This window comes from Phyllostomus hastatus, unplaced genomic scaffold (assembly GCF_019186645.2).
Source record: "Phyllostomus hastatus isolate PE091 unplaced genomic scaffold, TTU_PhHast_1.1 phas_contig_402, whole genome shotgun sequence".
In the NCBI taxonomy this organism is placed as follows: domain Eukaryota; kingdom Metazoa; phylum Chordata; class Mammalia; order Chiroptera; family Phyllostomidae; genus Phyllostomus; species Phyllostomus hastatus.
Genome location: NW_025333873.1, coordinates 2,956,073 through 2,983,044, shown reverse-complemented (window position 1 = coordinate 2,983,044; position 26,972 = coordinate 2,956,073). Strand labels below are relative to the sequence as shown.

Sequence of the window (26,972 nt, the reverse complement as noted above, 5' to 3'; positions counted from 1 at the left end):
TGATTTCCTTGTCCATGTAGAAAGACCACTCGTCGTACTCGGTGGAGGATGGAGGGTGGAGGGACACGAAAGGCGAGGGTCCAGGGGCCAGACTAAAGCCCCACCCCCAACTCACAGTCCCCCGGGTCCCACAACCTAATCCAGAGGGCGGGGTCTCAGAGGAATTGGTGGGCGATCCCTCACGTGACTCACGCCGCAGCCCCCTGGAAAGCCGCTAGGCGGAAGTCGACGAGCGAACGGGATTGGGCGGTACAGACTCCACATCCGGGAAAGGAGAGGAGAGCGGAAGTGGCGTTGGTCTGGCCGGAGCCCTTGGGTGGATTTGTTAGGCGTGGAGAGGGAGTGATGTCTTCCAGACTCGGTGCAGTACCCGCCGTGAGTTTCTCGATTTGACCGTTATGCTTCGGAGGTAGCGCTGTCGAGCCTGCAACACGCGGTCCTCGCTTTTGTTCTAAGCTCACAATTGGTTTTATCAGAGCCCATCGTAGGCCCCACCCTTCTAGGTCAGATCTACCTGTCCCCTTCTTTCACCTCACTTTTCGCTGCCTGTTCCTCACCTCCTTGGACTCAGTTCATCGCCAGATTGTCATTAGCTTCTATTCTTTTTATATATGCAGTGTTCCCATATTCGTTGTCCTCTCTTTTCTTCTCGCTTTAAAATCCCTATCCAGACAGGGCGTTAAGAATGGGGGAGATGAAGGCTCTGGTGTTGTCACCTACTGTCACTCTGTTGGAAGATAGGGCCAAATACTTTTCCTTAAAAACTCCTGCCTTCTTCCGTTTGAGTTAGTTGCCCGGGGAGAGCTTCATTTCTTCTGGGCACAGGGGGATTGTCGTTTTATGGTCAAGGTTCAGAGGTCTGTAGCATTCACATATGTGCTTGCGTTTGCCAGACCCCGGGGCCCACGTCCTTTAAGCAGCAGAGGAGCACGAGGATCGTGGGAGCTAAGAAGTAAGTGAGGTTTTCTGAGGTCCGTTTATAACTGTCGCCAGGGCTGTCCATTCGAAGTATCTGTGATGATGAAAATTTTCTGTATCCGCACTGTTCAGTACTGTTGCTTCTAGCCACGTATGGCTTTTGAGCGCTTTAAATGTGGCTAGTATCAGAAATTGAGTTTCAAATTGTACTTAATTTTAATTCACTTAAATGTCAGTAGCCACCTGTAGCTAACCTCTACTTTATTGGGCAGTGTGGGTCTAAACTTAGAGAAAAACTTAGCTTGCAAAAAAAAAAAAAGAGAGAGAGAAAGAAAAGTATGAATCATAATAAGAATGGAACATATGGCTCGGTGTAGCCTTGAATTTATGTGCTCATGGATACATTGAGGAACATGGGAGGGACTAATAAAAACGACCATAAGGAATCCTTGTATTTTCAAACTACTTGGCTTCCAGTTGTGTATTATTTTGTATATTGAATGTGCTAAGCTTTCCCATGCTTGTTAAGACAAAAAGGTGGTTGTTAACTAGATACTCATTGGAAGGGGTTAATTCATTCAGATAACATTTATTAAATATCTGCTATGTTCCAGCTGTGTAGTGGGTTAGATATATAGACATGAAAAAACACAGAACCAACAGTCTCAATGGGGAGATAGACAAGTAGATTAACACAGTACAATATAATTCAATATTTTTCAACAGGAATTTAATATAGCCTTTGGGGAAAGGGAGTGATAGCCTAGAAGGGAAGGTATGACAGAGCAAGTCAGACTTGAAAGTTAGGGAAGGGAGATTTTTTTCAGAAGAGAGAACAAGAGGTAAACAAATAAAAATAATTTAATGAGATAGCAAGTGAGTAATTGTTAAAAAATATAAAGGTTAATGGGCCCTCATTTACTAATCGAAATCAGAATCATTGGGGTTAGGACATTGACATTCTTATTTTTAACTGGCTCCCTAGGAGATTGTGAAATTGGAGAACCATTGGTGAGACTAGAAGTGAGTGGAGGATGAAACCATGGAGAAAAGTATCAGCATTTAAGGATTGGGTAGAATAAAAGGCTGCAAATGATACTGAGATTACCTAAAATACTTTGTTAATGAAATCTAAATATTTATAGCTAGAGAGTGAACTAGGAGTTCTTAAAAATTCTTGATATATCAGAACTCAATTGAAAATAAGGTTAAATTTTTCGTCTTTGTGATCAGAAGCAGAGGTTGAAAAGTAGCGGCACAGACAACAAGTTATCAAGTTGCTAATTATTGTGGTCATTGTTCGAACCAAAAGCTTTTTTTCTGTCATATTTATGGAAAGAGAAATTTGAGATGAATCTGGTTTTTAACAAATAATGAAATGCCCTGACTTAATAGATAGGTAGTATAAGTATAAAATACTTCAGAACTGCTTTGTTGAGTCCTTTAAAAATAAAGGACACCTGGAGGGGTTTCCTAACCATGTTGACTTAATACCCAAAATGTTAATCACGCTGATCATATAAACAATTGTTTTTTTAACTATGCTCACGCATGTTCATGAAAGGGGGATAGCTATATCTGAGTCCTCCACTGACAGTAAAGAAATTTCTGTGAGGACAATTTCCTAGGAGGAATCACATGAGACTTGACTCTTAATGGCCTGTGGACACTATGAAGTTGTTCCAGTAAAGATGGTTCCTGCTGTTTGGGGTGGTAGGTTTTGGCTCTAGAGGATGGCCAATTCCCATCTAAAATATTTCTTAACACTTTTATTGAGATATAAGCAAAGCACAATAGACTGTATTCATTTAAAGTTTACAGCATTATTAGCTTTGACATATGTAAGTACCTGTGAAATTGTCAACACAGTCAAGATAATATTTCAGCCTCTTCCGAAAGCTTTTTCATGTCCCTTTGCATCCCATCCCTCCTCCTACTGTCCCAGAGACCACTAACCTGTTTTCTTTCACTGTACAGTGGTTTGCACATTCTAGGATTTTATATAAATGAAATTATACACTGTGTTGTCTTTTTGCTTGATTTCTTTCAGGTAGAATAATTATTTTTAATGAAAATAGATTTTTTACTGAATAAAATTTCATTATGTATATGTCATTGGTTTAGCCATCTACCTTGATGAATATTTGGGTTATTTTCAAATTTGGGGGGCCCTGGCTGGTGTAGCTCAGTGGATTGAGCATGGGCTGTGAACCAAAGGGTCCCCACTTCGATTCCCAGTCAGGGCCCATGCCTGGGTTGTGGTCTAGGTCCTCGGTGGGGGCCACATGAGAGGCAACCACACATTTATGTTTCTCTCCCTCTCTTCCTTCTCCTCTCTCTAAACAAATAAATAAAATCCTTTTTTAAAAAATTGGAGGTATTACAATAAAGCTTCTACGGACATTCATGTACAAGTCTCTGTGTGGAAAAATATCCAAGATGGTATTTAACATTTAAGATGGTTGGGTCATATGTCAGGAATGTGTTTACCTTTATAAGATTGCATGTTTTCTAAAATGGTGGTATATTATGTTCCTATCAGCAGTGTTCAAGAGTAAGTCTTTAATTTAAAGGGTGTATAGTGGTGTTTCATTATGTTTTTCTAAAATAATTTATTTTTCTGTTTATTTTTAGTTTTAGGTATACACCGTAGTGCTTAGACATTTATGTAATTTAGGAAGTCATCACCCTGACAAATCTAGTGCCCATCTGACACCATATCTGGTATTATAATATTGTTGACTATATTCCCTATGCTGTACTTTACATTCCTATGGCTTTTTTTAACTACAGTTCTTAATCTTTTCTCCTTTTTCATCCATCTCCCCATGCCCCTCCCATCTGGCAACCGTCAAAATATTCTCTGTATCTGTTAGTTTGTTTATTTTGTTTTTCAGATTCCACATATAAATGAAATCATATAGTATTTGTCTTTCTCTGACTTACAGCACGTAGCATACCTTCTAGGTCCATTCATGTTCTTTCGGATGGTAAGATTTCTTTCTTTCTTTTTTAAAATTGGTTGTAGAGTGAGGGAGAGTAAGGGAGAAAGGCAGGAGAAAGAGATAGAGGGGGTTGGGGGTTGTTGTTCGACTTATTTATGCATTACTTGGTTGATTCTTGTATGTGCCCTGACGGGGTTGGGGATCGGATGCTCAGCCTTGGTGTATCAAGACGATGCTCTGAACAATTGAGCTATCTGGCCAGGGCTGAATTGTAGCATTAAAAAAACAATACATGTGTATATGTGTGTGTGTGTATTCTGAATACAATTCCATAGTCTAATACATGTCTCTTTTTTAAATTTTTTTAATCCTCACCTGAGGTTATGTTTATTGATGTTTTAGAAAGGGAGGAGAGAGAAAGAAAGAAAAAAATCCATGCAGAGAGAAACTGACTGGTTGCTCCCCCATAGGCCCCCCACTGGGAATCAAATCCGAAACCTTTTGGCGTACAGGATGATGCTCCAACCAACTGAACCACCTTGCCAGGGCTGATACATGTTCCTTAAATACTTCCTTCCAGTTCATAATTTGCATTTCATTTGCTTAATCGTGTCTTTTGAAGAACAAAGGTTTTAAATTTATCATTAAAAATGATAAAAACATTATTTTTTTTTCATTTCATGCTTTTTGTATTCTTTTTTTTAAAAAGTTTTATTTATTTTGAGAGAGAGAGGAAAGAAGGGAGGAAGACAGGGAAACTTTGATGTGCAGGAGGTACATTGATCAGTTGCCTTTCACATGCCCCTAACCAGGGACCTGGCCTGCAACCCAGGAATGTGCCCTGACTGGAAATCGAACTGGTGACCTTTTGGTTCACAGGCTGACACTTGATTCACTGAGGCAAACCAGCCAGGGCTTTCTTTTTCTCTTTGTTTTCTTTTGTATTTTATTTAAGAAAACTTTCCCATCCCTAAGTGATTTTCTGCTATATTTTCCTTTCGAAGTATTACAGCTTTTACATTTAGGTCTGTGACTCGTAATGTAATTTAGAGAATTAATTTTTGAGAATTAATTTGTAAATTTTGAGAATTAATTTTTTTTTAATCCTCACCCGAGGACAAAGTTAATTTTTATGTGTGGTGTGTCTTAAAGGTCAATGTTAATTTCTTTCCATTTGTATATCCAATTGTTGAAAAGACTTTCTTTTCCCTATTCAGTTAATTTTGGCCTTTGTCAAAAATCAGTTGAACATATATGTGGGGGCGTGTGTGTTTCTGAACTCTCCTCATCTGTCTTTTTGCCAGTACTAAAGTGTCTTGATCCTGTAGCATTAGAATTAATCTTAAAATTAGATAGGGTACGTCATTGAAATTTATTCTTTGCAAAATTATTTTGGCTATGTTAGATTCTTTGCATTTTTATATGAATTGTAGAATCAGTCAACATCTAAAAAATGCTGTATTATTGATTGGTGTTATTTGGAACGTATAGGTCAATTTGAGAACTGCCATTTTTAACAATATTGAGTTTCTGATATATAAGCATGCTGTATTTTTTCACTTACTTAGATCTTTGATTTCTCTCACCAGCGTGTTGTAGTTTTTATTATAAAAGTGTAGGATGTCTTTTGTCAGAATGGTTCTTAGGTATTTTACATTTTTTTATGTTTTTGTAATTGTATTATTTTTATAAATTCATTTTTAGTTTCTTGTTGCTATAATCTAAGAATACAGTTAATTTTTGTGTGTTAACCTTGTATTCTACCACTTGCTAAATTTATTTTTAGTTCTAGTGATTGTGTAGTCCCTAGAATCTTCTTTGTAAACAAACATTTAATCTGCAAGTAAGGGGCGGAGGTTTTACTTTTCCTCTTTTGATCCATGTGTCCCCCTTTTCTAAAAACCTTACCGCAGTGGGATTTCACCACGGCACCTTCTGGGCCTGGAGTTTCCTTTATGAGAGGTTTTGCTTTACAAATTCAATTTCTTTAAAAAAAATATAGAGCTTTTTAGTTTCTTTTTTCTATTTTGGTAAGTTGTATTTTTCAAGACATTTTTCTTGTTGATTTATTGGCATAAAATTGTTCAAATTACTATCTTATTATTTTAATGTCCATATGATCTGTGGTGACGACCCCTCTTTCATTCCTGACATTTGCTATTTATGATATCTCTTTTTTGATCAGTTTACCTACAGGGTTGCCAATTTTGTTGTCTTTTCAGAGAACCAGATTTTCTTTATTGTCTTCTTTATGATTGATGAATTTCTCCTCTTTATTATGTTTTTCCTTCTATTTACTTTGCTCTTCTTTTGAAGGTTTCTTAAGAGGAAATCTTAAGTCACTGGTTTTCTAATATAAGCATTTAGATCATTTTCTAACATATGTTTCCTTCTAAGTACTGCTTTAATTGCACCCCACAAATTTTGATATGTGCATTTTTGTGTTAATCACTTGAAAATATTTACAGATTTTCCTTGTGATTTTATTTGTGACCCATGAATAATTGAGAAGTAGAGTGTTTAATTTCCAGATTCTTCTTCTTCTTTTAACTTTAGATATCTTACTATTCTTGATTTCTAACTGAATTCTGGTGTGGTCAGAGAATACATGTGTAATTTTCACTTTTTTAAGTTTGAAGTTTATGGCCCAGCATATGCCCTGTTTGGTAAATGCACTTGTCATGAATGTGTGTCCTGTGATTGTTGGAAATAGTGTCCATAAATCTTGTCATGAATGTGTGTCCTGTGATTGTTGGGAATAGTGTCCATAAATGTTAATGCGAACAAGGTGGCTGTTAGTGCCATTCAGACCTCCTATGTCTTCCCTGAATTTTTGTGTAGTTCTGTCAGTCGCTGAGAGGAGGAGGTCTTAACATTTTCTGCTAGGAGTAAAGAATGATCTGTTTTTCCTCTCAATTCTGTCAAATTTGTTTTGTGTACTTTGAGCCTCTGTTATAGACACATACAATGGGTAATTATGTCTTCCTGATGATTTGTTACTTCTATCATTTTGAAGTGTCCTTTTTTTATCAGGAATATTCTTTGTTTTGAAGTCTGTTTTATCTGAAATTAAAATAGTCACTTCAGCCTTTTTGTGTTTGCTGATTGCATGGTATAATTTTTTATCCATTTACTTCTAATATATATATGTCTTTATATTTAAAATGTGTACCTTGTAAGCATCATATTCTAGGGTATTGCTTTTTTATTTACCCCGTCAGTCTGATTTTTAACTGAAGCGTTTAGACCATAAGCATTTAAATATGGTTGGATATGGGTCTCCCATTTTATTATCTGTTCTTTGTACCCTGCTTTTTGTTTCTCTATACCTTCTTTTTTGAATATTTAGTGTCCCATTTTTTAAATATGTTTTATTGATTAGGCTGTTACAGTTGTCCCATTTCCCTCCCTTTATTCCCCTCCACCCTGCACACCCCCTCCCACCCACATTCCCCTGCTTTAGTTCATGTCCATGGGTCGTACATACAAATTCTTCAGCTTCTACATTTCCTATACTATTCTTAACCTCCCCCTGTCTATTTTCTACCTACCATTTATGCTGTTTATTCTCTGTGCGTTTTCCCACTCTCTCCCCCTCCCACTCCCCTGTTGATAACCCTCCATGTGATCTCCATTTCTGTGGTTCTCTTCCTGTTCTAGTTGTTTGCTTAGTTTGCTTTTGTTTTTGTTTTAGGTGTGGTTGTTAGTAACTGTGAGTTTTCTGTCATTTTACTGTTCATACTTTTTATTTTCTTTTTCTTAGAGAAGTCCCTTTAACATTTCATATTATAAGGGCTTGGTGATGATGAACTCCTTCAACTTGACCTTATCTGAGAAGCACTTCATCTGCCCTTCCATTCTAAATGAAAGCTTTGCTGGATACAGCAATCTTGGATGTAGGTCCTTGCCTTTCATGGCTTGGAATACTTCTTTCCAGACCCTTCTTGCCTGTTAGGCCTCTCTTGAGAAATCAGCTGACAGTCTTATGGGAACTCCTTTGTAGGTAACTGTTTCCTTTTCTCTTGCTGCTTCTAAGATTTTCTCCTTATTTTTACTCTTGGGTAATGTAATTATGATGTGCCTTGGTGTGGTCCTCCTTGGGTCCAACTTCTTTGAGACTCTCTGAGCTTCCTGGACTTCCTGGAAGTCTATTTCCTTTGCCAGATTGAGGAAGTTCTCCTTCATTATTTATTCAAATAAGTTTTCAATTTGTTGCTCTTCCTCTTCTCCTTCTGGTACCCCTATAATTCGAATGTTGGAACGTTTTAAGATGTCTTGGAGTTTCCTAAGCCTCTCATTTTTTTTTTTTTTTGAATTTTTGTTTCTTCATTCTGTTCTGGTTGAATGTTTCTTTCTTCCTTCTGGTCCACACTGTTGATTAGAGTTCCAGTTTCCTTTCCATCACTATTGGTTTCTTGTACATTTTCCTTTATTTCACTTAGCATTGCCTTCATTTTTTCATCTAATTTGTGACCAAATTAAACCAATCCTGTGAGCATCCTGATTACTAGTGTTTTGAACTGTACATCTGATAGGTTGGCTATCTCTTTGTTGCTTAGCTGTATTTTTTCTGGAGCTTTGATCTGTTCTTTCATTTGGGCCTTCTTTTTTTTTTTGTCTTGGAGTGCCAGTTATGTATAAGGGGTGGAGCCTTAGGTGTTCACCAGGGCGGGTCAGTCTACGTGGCTGCATTGTGACGTAATGGGGGAGGGGTCCGAGCGGGAACAGTGGCCCTTGCTCTGCTTGCTGCCGGACGTCAGTCACTTCCGCGGCTACCGATGATCAAATCGGGCCCCTCTGGTGCTGATTCCCAGGTAGGTAGGTTTATGCACGTTGTAGGGCCCTGTGGGTCTCTCCAAGGAACTCTCTTGTGAGGCTGGGCGTTTCTCCCACTGCAGCCTTAATCCCCACCCGTGTTTTCAGTCTGTGGTTTGAAGCTTTATTTCCCGGCAGTGGAACCCTGGGTTGTGAGGCCTGTCTCCCTCCCCAGTTGTTTCTCCTGGTTTATCCGCACGTGAATGTGGGACTGCCTGCTCAACCAGCCGCCATCTTGCCGGGCCCGCCAGCTGCTGCCTTGCCGGCCAGCTGCTGCCTTGCGCCTTCTGCTCCACGATCCACCGCTTCACTGGGTCCTCCAGCTGCCATTTTGCCGTGAGTCCCCGCCGCTCCTACGGGTCTGGATGATTGTGTCTATTTTAATTCCTTGGTTTTGTCAGACTTCAATACAGTTCAATTTTCTGTCATTTCTGTTTGTTTTTTGTTTTTAAATTCTTGTCCTCCTTTTGGTTGTGCGAGGAGGCACAGTGTGTCTAAGTATGCTTCCATTTTGGCCGGAAGTCCTAGTGTCCCGTTTTATTTTATCTGTTTGATTTTTGTCGGTAGTGGTTGCTCTAGGAATTACAGTGTACGTACCTATCCTTCCACACTCCACTTAGAGTTAACATCCTATTACTTTGCTTAAATATAGAAACTTCACAACCATATAGATTCCTTTAACCATTAAGTTAGAGCTGTCATATGTATTATATTTATATATGAGGTCTATCCAGAAGGTATCCAGCCATGTAATATGAAACATAGAAATATTATTGAAGAAGATACAAGATACAAGAAATATTGTACAAAGGATAATGACGCCTTAGTCCCCTTCAAAGTAGGCACCTGGGAACCTCACACAGTTCTCCCAGTGTCATCAGCTGCCCTGTCATAGTTTCCTGAATCTCATTGATGGTCTGAAATCTCTTCCCTTTCAAAGGTGATTTTAGTTTTGGGAAAAGCTAGAAGTCTCAGAGTGCCACATCTGGGCTGTAGGGGGCTGAGTCACCTGGATGATTTGATGTTTTGCCAAAAAACTGCATGATGCAAGATGTGATGCATGAGCAGGCACGTTGTCGTGATGAAGCTGCCAATCACCAGTTGCCCGTAGCTGTGGCCTTCTGAATCATTTGAATAATTTCTAAGAAGGAATGTTTAAGCTTAACACAAAATTTGATGCAGATTTGTTGCTCTATTCACTCAGTCATTTTGAATGCCCCAGCCACATAGTACACATGCCCACTCAATGGCATCTATGGCCCCCACTCACTAGTACAGTGAAGTCATCGTTCACACATGTGCATTCCAGTCCATTCTCCTTGGCTGCCAGGTTACATCGATGTAACACAAACCACTCTTGTTATATTAACAATGGCTGGACTGTTTCTGGACAGACCTCATTGTATATTGAGAACCTAAACGGGTGATGTTAAAATTCTGCTTTAAAGAGTGTGTGTGTGTGTGTGTATGTGTGTGTAAAACCCAATACCATTTCTGTTCCTCTCTATTCTCAAACTCTCTGGTATCATTTTCCTTTAGCTGGAATACTTTTCTTTAGCATTTCTCATAAAGCAGCCCTGTTGACAAATTTTCTTAGTTTTTCTGTACTTGGTGAAATATTTCAAAGGATATTTTCATAGCATCTTTTCTGTCAGGATTTAAAAGGTGGTGTTGCACTGTCTCCTGTCCTCCATGGTTTCTGTTGAGAAATCTATGATAATTTGAATTGTTGCCTCCATATAATATGTAATTTTTTCTAGTTGCTTTCTAGATTTTCTTTTAATCTTTGGTTTTGAACAGTTTCATTAAGATGTGTCTAAGTGTGTTTTTGTTTATTTTTCTTTTTCATATACTAGATTACCAGTTTATTACAAAAGACTGTAACTCGGGCATAGCCAGGTGGAAGAGATGCTTAAGGCAAGGTATGTGGGAAGGGGATGCAGAGCTACCCCGCTCTCTCAGTGTTCCGCCCTCTCCAAATCTCCAGGTATTCACCACGCTGGACGCTCTAGGTGTGTTTTCTCTGATTTATCCTTTTAAGTGTTTATTGAGCTCCTTCAATCTAAACTCATTACATTTGGGAGATTTCCCATCATTGTTTTATACACATGTGTTTTTCTGTTTCAGTCTCTGTTTTTTCTTTTTCTAGGATTACAACTACACTTAAGTTAGGCCTTTAGATATTGACCCACAGATTTTGGGGTTTATTTGGCTGTTTTTCAGTCTTTTTTCATTCATTTAGATAATTTCTATTGATCTTTCATCAGGTTCACAGACTCTTCCGTCTGTCGTCTCTGTTCTGTTATTGAGCCTGTCTAGTGAGTTTTCATTTGGTTCTTTTTTATAGTTTCTAATTTTTGCTGAAAATTCCTACCTTTCCCTTCATTTCAAGTGTGTTTTCCTTTATTTCATGGAGCGTAGTTATAATAACTGCTTTAGAGTCTGTGATAGTTCCAATGTCTAGATTATTTTGGGGTTGACATCTCTTAATCATCTGTTTCTTTGAGAATTGCTCAAATTTTCCTGGTTCTTTGTGTATTGCGTAATTTTTGCATTTATTATCAATATTGTGATTGTTATATATATAGCTCCTGAGTCTTTTAAGACTTCTGGGAAGTGTTAACGTTTTTATTTTAGCAGGTAACCTGTTTAGGTTCAAACTGTAAGTTCTGTTTTGCCTTCAGGGGGCATTGGTTCAATGTCAGTTTGAGTCTTTGCTATGGTAGTTTAGGCCTGTTTTGTACACAAATAGCTCACAGGTTAGTCTGAGACTTTTTGGGGGTGTTTCAAATCTTGTTTTACTCCTAAAGCTTTTGCTGCATTAGTTTGGGTTTTCACACACTAGTAGCTCAGGTGTTAGCCTGAGATTTGTGCATTTGTTCAAATCTCACTTCACTTTTCAAAGCCTTTGCTCTAGCTGGTTTGGATATGCCCCGCACATACATAGTTCAAGCTAAGCTGTGACTTGTGTGGATTCAGACACAAGATTATAGGATCTCTTTTTTGCCTATCTCTTCTTCACTGTTCCCCTGTAGTCTCTAGGGGTCTCTTCCTGGTTTCTATGGCCAGAAAGGTGTAGATTCCATTGGAATTTAGACTCCCTACGCTGCTTTGCAAATGGAGTCCACCCTTGTTGCAAGGCCACGTGTGAGGGGGGGAAAAACTGGGAAACATATCCTTACGTCAGTCACTTTTCCCAGTTTTTTTTTTTTAAGATCTTTCTTATTTGTTTGTTTGTTTATTTATTTATTTATTTATTTATTTTAAAGCAGGGAAGAGAGGGAGAGAAACATTGATGTGCAAGAGATCTATCAGTTGGTTGCCCTTCACACACCCCCAACCGGGGACCTGGCCTGCAACCCAGGCATGTGTCCTGACCGGGAACTGAACCAGTGACTTCTCAGTTTGCAGGCTGGCATTCAATCTACTGAACCATATCAGCCAGGACCACTTCTCCCAGTTTTGACTCTTCTTCACAATCTGCCTGACCTTGTTTACTTTTTAGAGTCTAGAGTTTGGCTGTAATCAGCAGGAGTGGTGGGCTTATGCCACCACGCCAGACCAGGACTTCTCTATGAAATTTGTGATGTTGCCCCTCAGGTGCAGAGAGCTAGAAATCATTCATACCTACAGTCCCTGTTGTTTGTTCTTATCCCTATTTCTATCCCCTTCCTCCCACTGAGAACCATGTCAATAAGTATGATATTTACCCTTAAATACAGGGGTGGGTAAAAGCAGGCTTATGGTTGTGAGTACATGAAGCACAATTTATTCTCATATTGTTACTTATTAATTATTGTGTTATTTTCCATATGAACAAATGTAAACCTACTTTTGCCTATCTCTGTATATATGAATTCTTATAATATAGTGCTATTTAAATATGTATTTGTTTTTAATTTACTGAATTAACATTGTACTGTAAATCTTACTCTGTTTCCTTTTTCATTCAATAGTATCCTTTTTAGTTATGTTCATGTCTCTGTGTAGAAATGGTTTATTGCTTCTAACAACTACCTACTGTTCCATAGTAGGTATCCATCACATTTTACTTAAATAGTTTCCTAAGAATAGTCACCTGAGTTTCTTCAAAGTCTCTGCTCCTAAAATTTTTTTGTGTAATTCTTATCAGCTTTACCTCTAAATGTTATCCTGAATCTGTCTGCCTAACTTTACTACAAAGTCTTAGTTCAAACCCTTGTCATCTCTTATCCATATACTTGCTACAAACTACTGACACTTCTTCCTTCATTCACTTTTGCTCCGTGTATCATCTTCCACACGGCCTCCAGCATGACCTTTCTAGACCATAAATGTACAGTGGCCTCACACTTTAACAACTGTTGCTCTACCACATCCTGAGCCACCTAGAAGATACTTTGTAGTTACTCAGTAATGTTTGTTAATGACATATGGACTTGTCTTGGATTTGGGAATTTGGGTACAACTGTATACCAGACTTCTCAGGGCAAGCTTAACTTAGACAAGATGGCACCCTTCATTTAGCTGTAGAAGCTAAGTATCATGTTGCCTAAGTAAGATAGGGGGGCTCTGACATAAGGGTTTAGGGAAGAGGCTAAGGGAGAAGGAACATGGGTCAGACTAGAGCCTATAAACTGTTCTTTTCCTCCTTTATTCTCAGGGATATTAGTTACTGTCCCTCTGTCAGAGACATAGGGAGATCTGGACATACCTAGGTATAGATCCAGGGGATCATCTGGCCGCAGAACACCCTATTACTTAGACTACTTCCCTTTCTTGGATGAGTCTAGGGAGGAGTGCCTACTTGGACTTCAGAGTACTCATCACGTGAACAGCTTACTCTCTGATTATAATGAAGTCCAGTATTAGTTGTATGTGTTGTATTAAATCAACCCTTGTAATTGTCTGAAGATTAAAATCTAAATTCTGTTATTATCAGACTTCTTGTTTTTGCAAGGGTAACCAGGTTGGTTATCTGCTTATGATACAAAGTAATTAATAGGAACTTCATTTCATGCTCTCCTTTGTGGCATGTGTCTTTGTGTGATGGCAGGACCAAGTGCTCCATAAAGGATAACAGTTTCCAGTACACTATTCCTCACGATGATTCCTTAAGCGGCTCCTCTTCTGCCTCTTCATGTGAACCAGTAAGTGATTTTCCAGCATCCTTTCGGAAATCTACCTCCTGGATGAAGATGAGACGGATCAAGCGAGCTGCAACTCCCCCTGTTGAAGGTATCGTTCTCAGTATTTTGTTCCAAAGACAGAGCACTCTCTTAAGTTATATATTCAGGTAGCCTTCGTAAGTGGCTCTTAAGGGCTTAAGTACCACACACGTGTTTCTCATTAGTGATTAATCTCTTAAGGTGTTAGGCTATCACATACTGTTAGCTTCGTGAACCATCCCTCTGTGTTAGAGTGAGATTCTGCTGCTCTCACTCCTTTAGATTTTATCCGCCTTTCCTCTTCATGATTTGAACTTCTTTCCCCTTCTTCTCATTTAATCCTCTGTTGAGGGTTCAGGGGCTGATGTAAGCATCGTTCTAGGTAAAATTTTCTTGGTGGTCATAGCCTCAAGGGCCTTAGTAGCCCTTTATTTTGAACAATTCGGCTTCAGTGTTAGGCTCAAATCAAGATGAAACAAAGCACACCGTGGTGGAGAACACTAAAAAAGGAGAAGGGAAGGGCAAGCCCGTAAATAAAAAGTTACATCAACTTCCCGACAACGTCATAGACATTCCTGTGAGGCCCATGCTTGCCGCTGACCTTTCCCTTTGATGAGTGGTGTTTGGGAGGCAGTTGGGTGGGTGTTTCTTTACCATACTTAGGTTTTCCTCTGGTTTTGTATGGTATTTCAGGGTCAGGTGGAGGAGCAACCAAAGGAAAAAGGAAACCCAGGCAGGAAGAAGATGAAGATTATCGAGAATTTCCTCAGAAGAAGCATAAGCTCTATGGTAAGGGAGTAACTTTGCTAACTCTTTTCTCCCGGGGGCCTGGGCTATGTCGTTTGAGCGAGAGAGACCTTGGGGTTTGGCCCTTAAAGCACTTTTGAACCCTTTTGATTTTCGGGCAAGGCATGGCCTCTCTCCTGCCCTATTTTACTCTCCCCTTCTGTCATGATTTAAGGGAGTCGGTTGGTGAAAGGGCTGGGGCATAGGGTGATGAGATGAGGCGGGAGGAGATTTTGGTGCTAGAGAGGGGGTAGCAAAGGCAACACGTCAGGCTTCAAGTTTCTGTCTTGTGTCAGGGAGGAAGCAACGGCCTAAAGCCCAACCTAACCCCAAACCCCAGGCTCGTCGCATTCGGAAGGAGCCACCAGTGTATGCAGCAGGTACGCTTTCGGTCGGGAGCTCTGTGGGACCCAGTTCTCTTATTCCTACTTTGTTGTTATTGTTGGTAGGAATACTGCACCAATGAATGCGTTTCTTTAAGGAGACAGGCATGAATGGCATTGGTTTGGAGGTTGGACAGGCTCTTGGTCCGTTAATTTTCCCCTCTGCCCCAGTTTATTTAATTTCTGCAAGCTTTAGTTTCCCTGTCTCTGAATAGGGATAACAAAGGCAGTCAGGATTGTGAGGATTAAATGGGATAAAAACAAAACAAAACATTTAACAAAGTCTCAGCCACATAGGAAACACTCAGCAAACTGGCTGTCACAAAACTCAGCATCCCATTGTTATTATATGCTGCTGGGAAAAATGTTGCCCATTGTCAGTTACACCTCCATAAAGCTGGGTAAGGAATGTGGCCTAGTTCTTTAAGTCATTGGGGTTTGCATGCTTCTCAGATGGTTTTTATCACGGGGAATTGAGTAGAAGTTTTAGAAACTCCTCACTGTCTGAAAAATAAAATACTTCTAGAAGTTAATACACAACAGGAGTCTCTTACCCACAGAGGCAAAAAACCATTTTGTGAGACTTTTCCTAAGTTCCGGAATTGTGCTTTTTGTTTCTGGAGAATACTGCAGGTCCTGTCATATTCTTTTCTCTTCTTTGTAGGCAGTTTAGAGGAGCAGTGGTACTTAGAAATTGTGGACAAAGGCAGCGTCTCCTGTCCTACCTGTCAGGCGGTGGGGAGGAAGACCATAGAGGGCTTAAAGAGACACATGGAAAACTGCAAACAGGTTAGATGTTTTCTGCACCGTGTTGGGTTTGCTGACCACTGTGGCGAAGAGGCAGCATTGTGTCCTAGGGAAAACAGGCTTTGGAGGGTGACAGACGTGGGTTTGAATCTCCACTCAGTCACTCACTAGTTGTATCATTTAGTTAATTATAGATGAGCCTCAGTTTCCTCATTTATATAATAGAGATAAAATAATTACGACTTTGGGTGGTCCGTGACAGGACAAGAAACAAATAATGCATGCTAAGTTCCTCCCCATGTCTTGACAAATATTGGCACTCAGTAAATGGTAGTTCCTGTTTTTTAAAAAATGAGTTGCCTTCTTTGCCCTTGAGATTGTGACGCTGAGTTTGTGGGGTTTTGAGATTCATTGACTGCTGAGTTTGGGAAATGAACAAGATGCAGACAAGAGCATTTGATAGGGCTTTGTGACCTTCTGTTTCTGTGTTGAGTGGTCTGGCACTGAGCGGTGTTTTTCACTGTAGGAAATGTTTACTTGCCACCATTGTGGGAAACAACTTCGTTCACTGGCAGGGATGAAGTACCACGTCATGGCAAATCATAATAGTCTGGTAAGAGTGTCTTCTGTCCTATACGAACCTACGGGGTGTTTGGCTGCCTTAGTTGAGTATCGAGAACTCAGTGGAGATGGCTAAGGTTCTGGGACTTTATAGGGTATAAGAAAGAAAACCCTTTTAATAGAAGGCTTATGTACAATGCAACCCTTGTGGATACGTGGGTATTTGTGTGTTTGGGTTAGTCCTGAAGGTTCATATCCTGGGAGGCAGGGGCTTAGAACTCTGATTCTCATTCTCTTTACTTCCCCATCTGTCTAGACGATGGGGAAAGCCGGAGTCACGTAACATGGACTTCATGGACATGAGCTTACATGCTTGCTAGCCCTTGACTCTTCTTTAATTTTTTTTCTGTATCTCTCTTTTCCATGAGTTATCTGCTTGTTTGCTTCTCATGCATTCCAGCCCACTTTGAAGACCGGAGATGAAATAGATGAGCCAAGCGAGCGGGAGCGTCTCCGAACCGTTCTAAAGAGACTGGGGAAGCTCCGGTGCATGCGCGAGGTGAGAGCCCCAGGACAGCGACTCCCTCTGCCTGGAGCCTTCGATCCAGGCCTTTCCATTGCTCTCTTCCACTTGTCCTTCTCCTCCCTCGTGGACCTGGTTCTGTGTCAGCTTGCAGCATGAGAGTGGCTCCTGCTTTTCCAGGTCTCCCGCACTCATTAATACGTCTTTATTTTCTTCCTTGTTTCCAAAAATTTTTCTCCCCTGTCCTTGAAGGGGTTTCTTTACCAGCCTTTCTTTGGTGTGACGAAAAGGATCCTAGTAACCTTACTGTGAGGAACTTTGCTATTGCTGGGTATTTGATACTGGGGTGGAATTGGATCGTAGTACTAAGGAGGAAGCTCTGACACAGAAGAAGTTCAGAGTCCTAGTTCGTTGAATGTTGACTGAACATTGAATGTGATGCTTGGTGGTAGACAGAACAGCTGTTGGGACAGGGACAGCAAGGGCTGTGCCCGTGGGGAATGTTGGAGAGGGTCCAGTGGCATCAGAGGGCCTGTTGGTGTGGAATGCCTTGTGGCTGTTCAGTAATGTAGAGATCATGTCAAAAGATGTAAGATTATAGCTTAGGTCTCTCTCCTGTGTTCAGAGTTGCTCTAGTAGCTTCACCAGCATCATGGGATATCTGTATCATGTCAGAAAATGTGGCAAAGGGGCTGCGGAGCTGGAGAAGATGACCCTGAAGTGTCACCACTGTGAAAAGCCGTATAGATCGAAGGCTGGACTTGCGTATCACCTGAGGTCAGAGCATGGGCCTGTGAGTACTGATTACTTTCCAAACCCCGTTGGGGTATATTCTGGGGTAGCTGCTTACTCCCACATCTTGCTGTACATTTTTTAAAAATTTTTATTTATTTTTTTTTAGAGAGAGGGGAAGGGAAGGAGAAACAGAGGGAGAGAAACATCCCTGTGTGGTTGCCTTTCACGTGTCCCCTACTAGGAACCTGGCCTGCAACCCACATGCCTGGGATTGAACCAGCCACCCTTTGCTTCACAGGCCCGCACTCAGTGCACTGAGCTACACCAGTCAGGGCTTGCCGTACATTCTTGGTTCCTCCTTTGGATCCCCATTTAATTTTTGGATGCTTTTGTTCTCTTCCTTGTTCTTCCTTGGTTCTCTGATTTCTGCCTTTCGAACATTCTTAGCTTAGAGAAATCAAAGTTCATTTTATAGTCTAGGCAGAAGTAAACTCATTATTAATTATATTTTTAAAGCCTAAGGCATTCCCCCATATTGGAAAATCTCCGGGAACCTGCCCAGATGTGTCCCATATACCGGTTTTATTGTCATGACTTTGTTTCCTGATTACATTTCTGGGCTCTCCCACCTCATTTTCTTTTTAAGTTTCAAGATGTAATTTATACATGGTAATATTCACCCTTTCTGGTGTACAGTTATAAAAGTTTTGACAATTACATACACATATGGTCATGCAGCTACTACCATGAACAATGTGTTGAACAATTTAACAATTCCCCCAAATTCCCTTGTGTCCCTTTGTAGTCGGCTCCTCTTCTTGCCATTCCCGGTGCCTGGCAACCACTGATTTATTTCTTGTCTTTATAGTTTTCTCATTGATTGATTGATTGATTGATTGATTCACCACTCAGGGATATATTTAATGATTTTAGAGCGAGAGGAAGGGAGGGAGAGAGAGGAGGGTCGGGGTGGGGCAGGAGAGACATCAATAAGTTGCCTCCTGTACACACCCTGACTGGGGATTGAACCTGCAACTTTTTGGTGTACAGGATGCCGCTCTAATCAGCTGAGCCACCCAGCCAGGGCATGTTTTGCTTTTTCAGAATGTCATTTAAATGGAGTCATGCAGCATGTAAACTTTTGAGCCTGGCTTCTTTCACTTAGCATAATGCATTCATATGTTGGCATATATCATTAGTTTATTCCTTTTAATTCCTGTCTAGGATTCCATAATATGAAAGTCTCACAATTTATCTATTTACCAATTCAAGAATGTTTGATTATTCCCATTTTGGAACAATTGTGAATAAAGATGCTGTAAACATTCACTTAAAAGTTTTTGTATGAAAATAAATTTTAATTCCTCTTGGGTAAATACTCAAGAATGGGATTACTAGGTCATATGATAAATGTACTTTTAACTTTATAAGAAACTGTTTTCCACATGGCTGTGCCATTTTGCCTTCTCACAAGCAAAGGATGAGAATTCCTGTTGTTAGCATTCTTCTCAGCACTTGCTGCTGTTAGTGTCATTGGATTAATTCTGATAGGTATGTAGTGGTATTTCACTGTGGTTTAAATTTTTAAAAACTCTTTTAATTTATTAATTTTAAAGGGGAGGAGAAATACCAATTTGGTGTTCCACTTACTTATGCATTCATTGGTTGCTTCTCATGTGTGCCCTGACCAGAGATCAATCCAGAGGTTGTGACCTCGGTGCATCAGGATGATGTTCTAACCAACTGAGCTACCCGGTCAGGGCTGCTACTGTGGTTTAAATTTGCATTTCCCTGATTAGTGATGTTGACCATCTTTTCATGTGCTTATTAGCAATGCCAATCTTTAGTGAAGTGTCTATTAAAATCATTTGTTCATTTTATTATGGAGTTTTTGTTGTCTTAGTGTTAAGTTTTTAATACATTCAGATTTTTTTTACATATTCTAGATACAAAGCCTTCATCAGGTATGTTTTGTAAATATTTTCTCCCAGTCTTTACCCTTTCTTTTCATTTTTATAGTGTTTTTGAAGAGTAGATTTCTTAACTTTGATAAAGTTCACTTTATATATTTTTTTCTTTTATGGCTAGCGCTTTTGTTGTTGTATCTAAGATATTTTTGCCCAACTCAATGTATAATTTTCTACTGCAGATGTAAAAATAAAATCACAAATACATTGGCTTAAACAACACTGTTATACTATCTCACAGTTCATCAGGCCAGGAGTCTGGGTACAGAATGGTTCGGCTGGCTCCCTGCGTAGAGCCTCACCAGGCTGGAACCAAAGTTTCATTAGGGCCACTCCTTTCTGCGGGGTGCAGGGGAGACTCTGCTTCTAGGCTCTTTAAGATTGTTCAAGAATGCAGTTCCATGCAATTGTGGGACCTCATTCTCTTGCTTGCTGTAGGCCAGTTGTTGTTCTCAGCTTCTCAAGGCCACCTCCATCCCCTGGCTCATGGTCCCTTTCGTCTTCAAGTCAGCAACAGTATTGAGTCAATCTCATTCTTTGAATCTCTCCTGTCCCTTCTTCTTTCTGTCACATCTCTCTTACTTAAAGTCAACTGATTATGGACTTTAATTAGATCTACAAAATACCTTCCCATCAGCACCTAGGTTAGTGTTTGAATAACCGGTGGCTGTAGCCTCGCCAAGTCGACACATCAGAAAACCATCACACCCCTGATATGATATTGTACAATATGTTAATTGTAACTGAAAAAATAAAAATAAAAACTATTCATATAGCCAGGATCACAAAAACTTTCTCCCTTGGTTTCTTCTAGAAGTTTTATTGTTCACATTTAGGGCTGTTATCCTTTTTGAGTTTACTTTTGTTTGTAGCATGAGGTGTGGGTTAAGATTCATTTCTTTGCATGATGGTCGCGTTGACTTTGAACCACTTTCACTTATTACAACAGAATAGATTTTATCTTGCCAAGAATCTTTTTTTTACCAGTAAAATACACGTGAAGATGGTGTAGCTTTATGATAGTGATTATTAGCAAGCCGGTAGCTCTTTGATATTTAGAGCGGAAAGGACAGCCGTCATCACTGGCTCTGATGGAAACCGCTTCTCAGGCTCGTGTCCTGCTGTGTTTCATTTTTGCAGATCTTCTTTCCAGAGTCGGGGCAGGCAGAGTGCTTAAAAGAGATGAACCTGGAGTCAAAGAGTGGGGGCCGCGTTCAGAGGCGCTCTGCCAAGATAGCGGTGTACCACCTGCAGGAGCTGGCCTCTGCTGAGCTGGCCAAGGAGTGGCCCAAAAGGAAGGTTCTTCAGGATCTGGTCCCTGATGATCGGAAGGTAAGGTAGAAACTTGTGTTAATTTTGAAGGATGGTGTCTGATACTGTGCTTATTACATACTGAAAAATAAATGCACTTGAGTGAGTACCTGATAAACAGTATTTTGCCTCTTTATTCTTGGAGATGGAGCACATCTGATCCAGCTCCAGCGTTTAAATTCATGTAGGTCTTAGAGGAATTCTGTTTCAGAAGCTCCTTTTAGGAGCCTCTTAATTTTGGACTGAAATTGAGAGTCCCAAGTTTGTTTTTTGCTTAGTTTTTGCCTAGTGTGTTTCTACTGTGTTAATTTATATGCAGTAGTTTATATTTAGCTTAGGTCAGTGCCACACACTTGATTAGGGTGTGTTGTCCTGTTTTTTTCTGTGGCAAAATTACAACTTTCCCCTTTGCAATCAGTGAATATTTGGGGGGAGGTTGAGACTATATAACTAACTTCTGTTTTATCATACTTCTACCCACTTACTTTAGCGTCAGCCAGTGATTCATGCCTGCAGCAGTTATTACTGCGGTGTTTGCTTAATGACGATTTTTTATTTCCATCATTCATTCTATAATTATTCATTGGAATTCTGTTGTGAGAAAGATCTGTCCTTTTCTTTAGTAGAGACTCATGGATATTTATTTTATTCTATGGCCTATGATCCAGTGCTATTTGCTGCTCAAATTGTCTCGGATTTGGGCATCAAGAACTCTTTCTTTCTTTCTTTTGAAGATTTTATTTAGTTTTAGAGAGATGGGAGGGAGAAAGAGGGAGAGAAACGTCAATGTGTGAGAGACACATCAACCGGTTGCCTCTCACATGCCCCCATCTGGGAACCTGGCCTTGTGGAACTTCAGAATTACATAACCCAAAGAGTAGGTGCGACACTTTTGGGGTCTTTTGGAAGCTGGATTTCTCCAATAAAATCTTTCTTGACTTGTAGTTAAAATATACTCGCCCTGGGCTGCCTACCTTCAGCCAGGAAGTGCTACATAAATGGAAGTCTGATATCAAGAAGTATCATCGCATCCAGTGTCCTAACCAGGTGGTTCTTTCTTACTTATTCAGTAAATGTTTGTCACATGTCTGCTGTTGTTTCAGTTACTTATTCCTTTGTGACAAAGCACCTGAGACTCAGTGGGTTTTAAAACAGCAATTTTTTAATTCACAATTTTGTCAGGGCTCAGGGTAGTTGTCCTGCTGTACATTGCATCAGCTGCCGTCAAAGGTTTCATTCATCTGGCATCTCCAAGATGCAGCTAATTTAGCTGGAAGCTTGGCTTTCTGCATGGCCTCGCCCTCTAGCAGGGTAGTTGGATTACCTACAGGGTACCTAGTGGTTGGTATTTCAGAGTATTCCAACAATACTTAAGTGGAAGCTGAAGAACTCTTAAGGCCTACTTTCAGAATTTGTTCAGCATCTTTCCATGACATTCTATTTAAAGGAATCACAGGAGTAACCCAGATTCAAGAAGTTCAACAGACTCCACTTCTTGATGGGAAGAGTGGCAGAGAATTTCCAGCCATCTTTAAGAAAAAGAGAAAGAGAGGGAAAGGGAGAGAAACACCGATTTGTTTTTCCACCCATTTATGTATTTGTTGGTTGCTTTTTGTTTTACTGATTTTAGGGAGAAAGGGAGGGGAAGAGAGATAGAGAAACATCTGTTTGTTGTTCCAATTATTTATGCATTCATTTGTCGTTTCTTGTCTGTGCCCTGACTGGAGATCGAACCCACAACCTTGGCTTATCTGGACACTGCACTAACCACCTGAGCTACCTGGCCAGGGCTCCAGCCATCTTTAATATAACCTAGCTGTAGATTCAGTACTGTGGGGAGGAATAGATATACAAGAAACAGAAGACATATTTGTACTAAAGAAAGCAAATTAAAAAAAACACAAAACCCTAACTGTGTAATTTGCTGTTTCTCTATTAGAAGAAGTGGTAGGGAAGGGAGTATGTTAATCTTTTGTAAACAACTTGTTTACCTCATTTCTTTTTACCTTTCATTGGTTTTTCTTCTTTTGTGGTTTGCCTGTGAATTCTTTTCCTGTTCGGTTTGTGTTATAATTTTTTTTTACTTTAAGATTTTATTTATTTACTTTTATTTTAGAGAGAGGGCAAGGGAGAGAGAAAGAGAAACATCAGCGTGTGAGAGATATATCGATCAGTTGCCTCTCACACGCCCCCAGCTGGGGACCTGGCCTGCAACCCAGGCATGTGCCCTGACTGGGCATAGAACCGGCAATTTTCGGTTCACAGGCCGGCGCTCAGTCCACTGAGCCACCCCAGCCAGGGCTGTTTGTGTTATAATTTATTGGACTTTGTCCAAATGTAGGGTTGGTCAGTGTCCAGGACCTGATTGCTAAGAGAAGGCTGCTCTTTTGTATAGTCTTCATGTTATTTTTTCTTCTTCTTTTTCAGGGTTGTGAGGCTGTCTACAGTAGTGTGTCTGGCCTTAAAGCTCACCTGGGCTCTTGTACTTTGGTTTGTACCTTTCTGAACTATTATCTTAACGTGACTTTTATCTTATCATGCCCTTTAAAATAGTCTGACACAGAAGAGACTTCAGTTTAGTTGAACAGCTTGTTGTCCTGTTTTCTGTTATCTTCAGAGACTGGTTTAGTTTTTGATGTCCCAGAGAATCTTGTTCTGTTATTGGGTGGGATGCCAGGGTATGTCCAAGACACAGAAAAGGCCAACATAGCCTTAAGTCATATCAGTTAAAGAATTTGGAGAGAAATGTGTTAGTTCTGAATCCCTACCAGACATTTAATTTCTCTCTCAGCCTCTCCCACACTGGACCTGCTCTGTCTCATTGGGTCTTAAACTTTCGAGAATCAACTTGCATGTACCTCTCTGGATTGGTGAAGATCCTCTAAACAAGCCCATCTGAACTATGCTAGTCTCTGAAGATGGGAAGTGGGATCCCTGGGTGTCAAGGCTAACAGCCATTCACCTCACTGAATCTTTTCCACGTTGACCCTGGTGCCCTACAACCCACCAGCCGTGGGGATTGCTGCCACTGTCCAATCCCTTTCAGAAGTATCTCCTCACCCAAATGGAGCACCATGGAAACCTGAAGCTTCAGGAGGGGAGAGAAGTGTCAGTTCAAGGCAGCAAGAGGGTTGTAGGCATCCAAACCAGATCTGTCCAGGAATGCTTAGGAGTTTGTCATCTTGATCTTAGCTTCTGAGCCCTTAAGCTTTGTATTATAGATGGTACTCTGCTAATTCTGGATTTCCAAGGTGCTCTTTGCAGCAGGGGATATAGTGGGAAGAATTGTACATTGGTGCCTCTTGTGAACTTAGGAGCTTGATCATTTTGGGGGAGGAACCAGAGAACCTGAAGTGGAGTGACAGAAACAAGAGAAGATAGGGAAGTGTGACATATCACATAATAAAAGTAGGATTTTGGGTCGTGTGGAACGGGGTGGGAGGGTTTGGTGTAGACTTGCACTAGGATGGTTTTACAGTGGCGATGGTCTGGCCCAGCTGTTTTTTCTAAGTATATTACTGTTTCGGATTCTCTTCCTTCTCACCTTTGCTGACGTAGAATCCCCTTTTCATCAATGACAGTCCCTACACAGAGCCCGGGTATGTGTTCCTAAATAATTCTCTTTACCAATAATTCTCTTTTAAAATAGGGAAACTTTGTGGCTGGAAAATACAAGTGTCTTCTATGTCAAAAAGAATTTGTATCAGAGAGTGGTGTCAAGTATCACATCAACTCTGTCCACGCTGAGGTGAGGATCCTGCCTTCCCAGAGATTTTGTAATTCCATGGATTCTGTACATACTTCCCGCGAGGGGCGGGCTTTGCATCTGTTTCTATGGGCGAGGACTGAAAAGGGAAGTAAAGGGGTTACTGGAGACGTTGGCATTAAAGCCTGTTCAATCAGGCGCATGTGCACCAGGCTGAATTTATACTTCTGGAATTCTTATTTCACAGCAATCTCTGTTCTTCCGTTTTTAGTATTGTCACATCTTTGAGCAACCTGGTTTTAATGCTGTTTAAAATACTGCATAGAAACAAGTATAAGGGACATTGAGACATTTGGGGAAGTTTGAATAGTGAGTATGTTAAATAACAGTAATGTGTCCGTGTTAATATTTAGAATTATGATGATTGTAGTTACGCAGGAGGAAACACTTGTTCTTAGGCAGGTACATGCTGAAGTATTTAGCGATGGAGTAGTGTACTGTCTGCAATTGCAAATGGCTCAGCACAGAGAAGGAAGGAGAGAGATGAACAATGGTACATCTCAGTGTTCATTAAACTGTGGTGACCTTTCTGATGGTTTGTAAATTTTCAAAGTGAAAAAATGAAAAATTCTCTGTTCTGCCCTAACCACGCCTTTTCCAGTTCTCCCCACACCCCTTCTTTACGCTCGCCCGCTGACCCTGCATTTTGACTGGATAGTGTTTCTGTTTTGCCTCTGTAGGACTGGTTTGTTGTCAACCCAACAACAACCAAAAGCTTTGAAAAGCTAATGAAGATAAAGCAGCGGCAGCAGGAAGAAGAAAAGCGGAGGCAGCAGCACCGCAGCAGAAGGTCTCTGAGACGGCTGCAGCAGGCTGGCATCGAGCTTCCGGAGGAGGCAGAGCCCAGCCCTAGAGGAGGGAGAGACCAGAGGAGGAATAATGAGGAACTGCTAGTGTCCACCTCCTGTAAAGACCCAGAGCAGGAGCCAGCGCCAGCACAGTTCCAGAAAGCGAAGCCCCCAAAGACTAATCACAAACGAGGGAGGAAATAGGCAGGCAGCGTGAACGCACCTCTAGGAGAGCGGAAGTGATGCTGTTGTCACAGGGACCTGGGCTGGGAGGACCGAGTCGTGGGCTGAGTGGAGAGAAGTCTGCGCTTTCAGCTGTTTGTGTAAAGCTCTGACTTTCACTCTTTCCTCCTGTGTAAATTTCACTGTTTTCCCTACTTATTCACTTTGACAATCCCTTTCCCCCAACCCTTTTTGGTAGGTTTTCCTGCTGTTCCTGTTTGGAGTCCATTGTTTTTCTCTTAGCTTGCCCACAGAGCTCCCTCTTAAGGCCATCTGTAGGCCCTGGTTGCCCTGTACAAGACTAAGAACACTGCTTGTCCTTTCCTTCCTGGGGTGTAGAATGTTCTTGGAAGGTCCATTGATTTAGTAGTCTCTATCATCAAGTTTATAAAACAATTCCAATTAATTTTTTAAGACAATACTGATTAATCATTTTGTATTTGTGCTATTACAAGCCTAGAAGCTAGAACTGCTGTCACTCGTGTAATAAGGTTACCCAGTCTCTTTGGGAAACAAACTTTGTGGAGGGCGTTGGTTCTCTCAGTATGGTTTTAGGATTGAAAGAAAGAAAACGGGCTTAGGATGAAAAAGCGAGAACTTCCCTACACTAATTTCACTGGGAAATGCTTTGTTTGTCCCAAGTAATAGTGACTGACTAGACCCACAGGCATGACAAGCTGCCTTGGGAGGATTGTGTCCCGAACATGAAAATGGCTGGAAAGGGGAAATTAGAAGAAGCAATAATTACTGCCTCAACTTTCCTGGGGCTTGAGGCCCCATCTGCCATTATAATCTGTCCTCCTGAAGCTTGTTTTCCTCCCTCAGTTTTATGAATTGGGAACTACCAGGTTGACTGCCCCTGATTTTTTTGTTACAGAATCCTAGTGTTCCTGGTAATTAATGCCACTGAGACTGGCAGCCAAGGCGCACGTTCCATCGCTCCTGAACTCGACCTCACTTGTTAGTGTGTACCCCGCTGAGTCCTCATCCCTCCCTTTAGTCAACCTCTGTCTGAATTTTCTGAGAATATTGCCCTCTATCCTCTTTTATACGTGTTGTCGTCTTTAATCCCGAGACTTTGACACCAGATGTAGATATTTCTCTGGAGTTGGAAAGAAAAATTTCCTTTTCTGTACCTCATGCCTACCTGATATGTTGAATGGGCTGTTAGATAATTGTTTTGAAACAGGCAAAGGACATGGTATATCCACTCTGCATTCTCATTGGCACTTGCGCATTTAGAGCCCTTTCAGTAGATGAGGATTGTCAGGGAGGAGAAATGAAGAAGTTATGTTAATTTCTGGTGAGTAAGACTTGGGAAATGTTTGTTAATGACAAATAAATGACTCTCAGATTGA

General features: G+C 40.7%; 1 protein-coding gene across 9 annotated transcripts; it reads left to right on the top strand.

Moving 5' to 3' along the window:
* Positions 1–266: 266 nt before the first annotated feature.
* Positions 267–26,972, top strand: ZNF512 (zinc finger protein 512). Of its 9 annotated transcripts, XM_045844595.1 has the most exons (17): positions 298–375; positions 894–952; positions 3,867–3,908; positions 8,854–9,014; positions 10,535–10,600; positions 13,714–13,895; positions 14,519–14,614; positions 14,908–14,991; positions 15,659–15,783; positions 16,268–16,354; positions 16,763–16,861; positions 17,451–17,618; positions 20,668–20,859; positions 21,784–21,885; positions 23,266–23,328; positions 24,488–24,586; positions 25,285–26,972. In XM_045844595.1, exons 5-17 carry the CDS (start codon positions 10,587–10,589, stop codon positions 25,594–25,596), a joined length of 1,623 nt encoding a protein of 540 aa, XP_045700551.1. In that variant the 5' UTR covers positions 298–375; positions 894–952; positions 3,867–3,908; positions 8,854–9,014; positions 10,535–10,586; the 3' UTR covers positions 25,597–26,972. The 9 variants fall into 9 exon arrangements, with proteins under 9 accessions (XP_045700555.1, XP_045700547.1, XP_045700551.1 ...); XM_045844594.1 differs by lacking the exon at positions 8,854–9,014; XM_045844593.1 differs by lacking the exon at positions 3,867–3,908 and having other exon boundaries at positions 301–375.

Coding starts and splice junctions, on each gene's coding strand:
- ZNF512 (XM_045844591.1), top strand. CDS start 346: ATGTCTTCCAGACTCGGTGCAGTACCCGCC. Junction 14,992..15,658: donor GCCACCAGTGTATGCAGCAG/GTACGCTTTCGG, acceptor TCTTCTTTGTAG/GCAGTTTAGAGGAGCAGTGG. Junction 17,619..20,667: donor TGAGGTCAGAGCATGGGCCT/GTGAGTACTGAT, acceptor TCATTTTTGCAG/ATCTTCTTTCCAGAGTCGGG.